We start from the raw sequence: 4768 nt of genomic DNA on the forward strand, positions 1-4768 counted from the left end.
ATGTGGCCAACTCTGAGTAGAGTGTTCTTAGAGGCTGTGAACTGCAACATCAACAGATGGCTCTCGACCAATCAACTTGAAGAACTTCCCATTTTGGGGATGAGGACAGGTAGTAGGAATCGAGGCTAGCTGACTGGAGCTGGCTGTTTTGGTTCAAGACATCAGCTTGGTGGCAGGACTTCACGTGGGCTGTTAGGAGAGCTAGGATTTCCATGCTATAAGGAATCTGTTCTCAATCTTTCTCTCTCTTCACTATCTTATATCTTTTTTTTTTTTTTTTTTTTTGTGTGTGTGTGTGTGTGTGTGTGTGTGTGTGTGTGTGTGTGTGAGGGAGGCAATTGGGGTTAAGTGACTTGCCCAGGGTCACACAGCTAGTGTCAAGTGTCTGAGGCCGGATTTGAACTCAGGTACTCCTGACTTCAGGGCCGGTGCTCTATCCACTGTGCCACCTAGCTGCCCCTATCTTAGATCTTTTAATAAACCCTTAAAAGCCTAAACTCTTGGTGAATTTATCAGTGATTTTTTTTAGCCAGCTTCCCAAAACTGGGGGGGGGGGACAGATTAGAACCCACATTTAGATTTTTAAACAACATACTACCTATTTTTTTTTCTTATAAGGCTTTATTGTATATATACACATCCAGAAAAAGATTCAGATCCTAAGGGAGAATAGTGATATTTAAATAACAAATTAGTTAAAAACACTACCTACTTATCTGTAATCTCACTCCAGAACTCCAACAATGCATGTCTGTTGGATATCCCCTTATGTATGCTCTGTAAGTTATCTTTTTTTTTTTTTAGTGAGACAATTGGGGTTAAGTGACTTGCCCAGGGTCACACAGCTAGTAAGTGTTAAGTGTCTGAGGCCGGATTTGAACTCGGGTACTCCCGACTCCAGGGCCAGTATTCCATCTACTGCGCCACCTAGCTGCCCCTCTGTAAGTTATCTTAAGTTCAACACGTTCAGAACAGAAGGCATCTTCCTCCTAAACTTGTCCCTCCTCCAAACTTCCCTATTTCTCGAATGTATCCTCAGTCTCTCAGCCACCCAGGTTCAAAACCTTAGATTCATTTTTTACTCTTCTCTCCCTTTCATCTCTTATCTCCAGTGAGCTGACAAATCCTGTCAATTTTACATCCATAACATTTCTTGCTTCTGTCTATTCATGCAGCCACTACCCTAGTTCAGACCTGGTCATTTAAACAAGTCTCCTAACTAATCTTTCTGCTTCCAGTATCTTTGATCTCCAATTCACTCTTCCATGAAAATGCCAAAATAATCCTTCTAAAGCACAGGTCTGACCACCTTGAAAGCATTCAGAGGCTCCCTGTCATCTTTAGAACAAGTTACAAAAATCCTCAGCCTAGGATTTTTGTGGGGTTTTTTTTGCTTTCTTTTGTTTTTGGTGGGGCAATGAGTGTTAAGTGACTTGCCCAGGGTCACACAGCTAGTGTCAAGTGTCTGAGGCCAAATTTGAACTCGGGTCCTCCTGAATCCAGGGCTGGTGCTTTATCCACTGAGTCACTTAGCTGCCCCCAGCCTAGGATTTAAAGCCCTTCACAATGTAGTTCCCATCTACCTTTTCATACTTATTTCCCTTTTGTGAACTCTCCACTCCAACCAAATTGGGGAAGTTCCATGTCTTGCCATCACATATCCTCATAAGCCATCTCATATTCCCGGAACGCTCTCCCTCCTCATCTCATCCACTTCTCAAAACCCTTTTTATCCAGGCACAGCCTAAAGGGCCACCACCTGGATGAAGTTTTTCCTCATCCTATTGGCTCAGGGCTCTTAAATTTTCTCCATAATACATTTGTGTACTCATGGTACCCCCCCCCCCCAAGACAATGTAAAGCTCCTTGAGGGCAGCTCCTATTCCATGCGTGGCTTTTTACCCTGAGCACCTAGCACAGTGCCTCGAACATCCAAGACTAAAAGCATTTACAGAATTAATTCACCATGTTAAGACATGGCTTATGTCATATTCAAAGATTACATGAAGTGGAAATAGTACAGCATATGAAAGTTACATGGGACCACTGAGATCTTCAAATTCAACCCTCATTTTACAGATGAGGAAACCGAGGCCCAGAGGAATTACGGGACTTGTAGTGGAAGTACAGCAGAGGGCAAAGCTACAATTGGTGGAGTTAGGATTTGAATCCAAGCCCCCTTTTCACTGCACTATGAGCTTGGTGAACAAAACTCACATTTGCACAATCCATATCCGAGTATTTCTTTTCAGTCTTTGTGTTGAACTGAGTTCTAGAATGATTAACATCATTTGAAACAATTTTGCTATGAGATTCTCTCAGGCTCCTTGAATATCTTTTATTCTTTTAAAATGTTAATGACCTTTTTTTAAAACGCATCATTTTGGGGTAGTACTGTTCCTATATCCAATAGAACCCTCTCTTGTTACAAAGCCTTTATTCAAATTACTGCTAAAATTTTTAAATATAGCCCAGAATCAAGCACAGGTACATTGGGGCCCTCCAGTTTGTCATAGATCCATTAATGAATTATCTTTGGGTTGAGCCATTCAACCAGTTATTTCACCTAACTGTGCTTTCATCCCACATCTTTCCATCTTTTCTACAAAAAGAAAATATAAGACTTTGTCAAATATTTTGCTAATCTTCAGGAAACCATGGTTTTAGCATTCCCTTGATTTCCCAGGCAAAAAAGGAAATAAGAAGTCTGGCATGACCTGTTCTTGACGAAACTGTCATAAACAATATATTCTTTTCTAGATGTTCACTAACTATCCCTCAAATAACACTTTCTAAAACTTCATCTTCAATAGAAATCAAGCTCATTAGCCTATGGAGTTTGCAGACTCAATTATTTTTTTAAAATAGGGACATCTGCCCATCTCTAATCCTACAGTACATCTCCTTCAAGGATTACTAACAGTGATTCACCAATCATATTTGTCAGTTTTTTTCAGAATCACAGATGCACCTCATGTGGGCCTATAGAGCAACACCCAGGAAAAGATAATGTCTCCTGAAAGGAAAAGCTTTTACTAGAACCCACATTTCATAAATTTCTTCCAGGTCACAACTGCCTATTAGATCTAAAATGAAAAGTCTATTATGATCAAGTAATAAATAAAATGAACTTCACTTTGATCAAATGAAAACCTCTTATATGTGTTGTCTCCCCCTCTTAAAATGTGAGTTCTCCAGATATCAGGGCCTGTGTCCACTTTCCTATTTGTATCTCTAGAATTTAACACAGTGCTTTGTACATAGTTAAGTGCTTAATAAATGCTTTTTCATTCATTCATTCATCTTTCCAACATAGGAGTTCTAAATTTTTTGGTTGTCAGGGACTGCACTGGCAATCTGGTGAAAACTGAATCTATTCTCAGAATAAGGTTTTTAAATGCATAAAATAAAGAGGATTACAAAGGAAACCAACTGAAATAGAGTTAGCAAAATATTTTTTAAAAGAAAAGTTCATGAACACCAGGTTAAGAGCTCCTATTCTATCAGGATAGGCATGCTGAAAATAAGGTTGAGGTAAAAATAGAGGCAGAAAAACAAATTGAGCATAAGATTTAAAAAATGCATTTCTTAAATGCCAATTAAAGAAATAAAAACTATTTTATCATCAATCTTTCTGATATTAGTATTTAATAGTATTCTTTCCAAAATTTAACTAGCTTCATTTGTTTCAGTTTTTGATTTCTTCAATTAATGAAGTTTTCTGCAGGTTGGCTGGTATTCTGTATGTCATTTCAGTAATCAGACTTCAACTGTCGCTGCTTGTGTCTCGGATTTGTTTCACAATAGACAAACCATCGTCCTCGCCTTTTCACAAAATAACAGTCCTTGCAGCGCTTCTTGAGGACAGCTTTGGTTTTGAACCCAAGAGCAGGTTGAAAGGCTGGAAGCAGGTGACATGAAAGAAATGGATGAATCATTGAGCTATACTTCACGGGACCTGCATCTAGGGAAACTGTATTTTGTCGGGGAGCAAACAGGAATGCAGAGATCGAGGAAGGCTTAGTTGAACATCTGCTCATATGGAAGAGAGGACTGCTGACTGTAAACAGCATTTTCTTTATGAATAGAGATGCCATGTTTTAGCCAAACCTGGGGGAAGAAGAAAAAAGATTTTTTACTTCCCCTATATTTGACCCACTATTTATAACCTTTCCCCCATTTTATTCCATGCTCTCATAGCTCAAAGCTTAGAAAAGTAGTCAACGTATGTACAACCATTGTCAAGTTCCCAGTCCCATTATAATAAAACCCACAGCAGGTAGCTGGGTGTCGCAGTGAATAAAGCACAGGCCCTGGATTCAGAAGGACCAGAGTTCAAATCCGGTCTCAAACACCTAACACTTACTAGCTACGTGTCCCTGGGCAAGTCACTTAACCCCACTGACCCGGGAAAATAAATAAATAAATAAAACCCATAGGTCATTCACATTCTTTGACTGGTAGAAAATGGACATTATTAGAAATGATATTGAGGAGGGGAAAGGGCAAAGCTCACCCTCCCCACAGTGAAAAGCAAATAAAGTGTTTTAACAGTTAACAGGGGGAAAAAGGGGTTATTACAAACTAATAGGCAGGCAATACTTTCCTTTTAATTCTCAACATCCCAACTTACCCAGACATACAGAAATACACAGACACACACACATAACACCCCTTTAGAGCTGCAGATCCTTTTAGTGTTTTGCTCTTTTGAGTGGTTTTTATATTTTTCCTGTTAAGGGTTAAAATTCTAGCTTGTCTGTCTAAA

General features: G+C 39.3%; 1 protein-coding gene across 1 annotated transcript; it reads right to left on the bottom strand.

The window, feature by feature from the left end:
- Positions 1-3752: 3752 nt before the first annotated feature.
- Positions 3753-4097, bottom strand: MRPL36 (mitochondrial ribosomal protein L36). The gene has a single exon (XM_043994920.1). It carries the CDS (start codon positions 4095-4097, stop codon positions 3753-3755), a length of 345 nt encoding a protein of 114 aa, XP_043850855.1.
- Positions 4098-4768: the final 671 nt, after the last annotated feature.

Source organism: Dromiciops gliroides, chromosome 1 (genome assembly GCF_019393635.1).
Source record: "Dromiciops gliroides isolate mDroGli1 chromosome 1, mDroGli1.pri, whole genome shotgun sequence".
NCBI lineage: Eukaryota > Metazoa > Chordata > Mammalia > Microbiotheria > Microbiotheriidae > Dromiciops > Dromiciops gliroides.

Bases quoted from the DNA above. Each gene is read 5' to 3' on its own strand.
- MRPL36 (XM_043994920.1), bottom strand. From the start codon at position 4,097: ATGGCATCTCTATTCATAAAGAAAATGCTGTTTACAGTCAGCAGTCCT.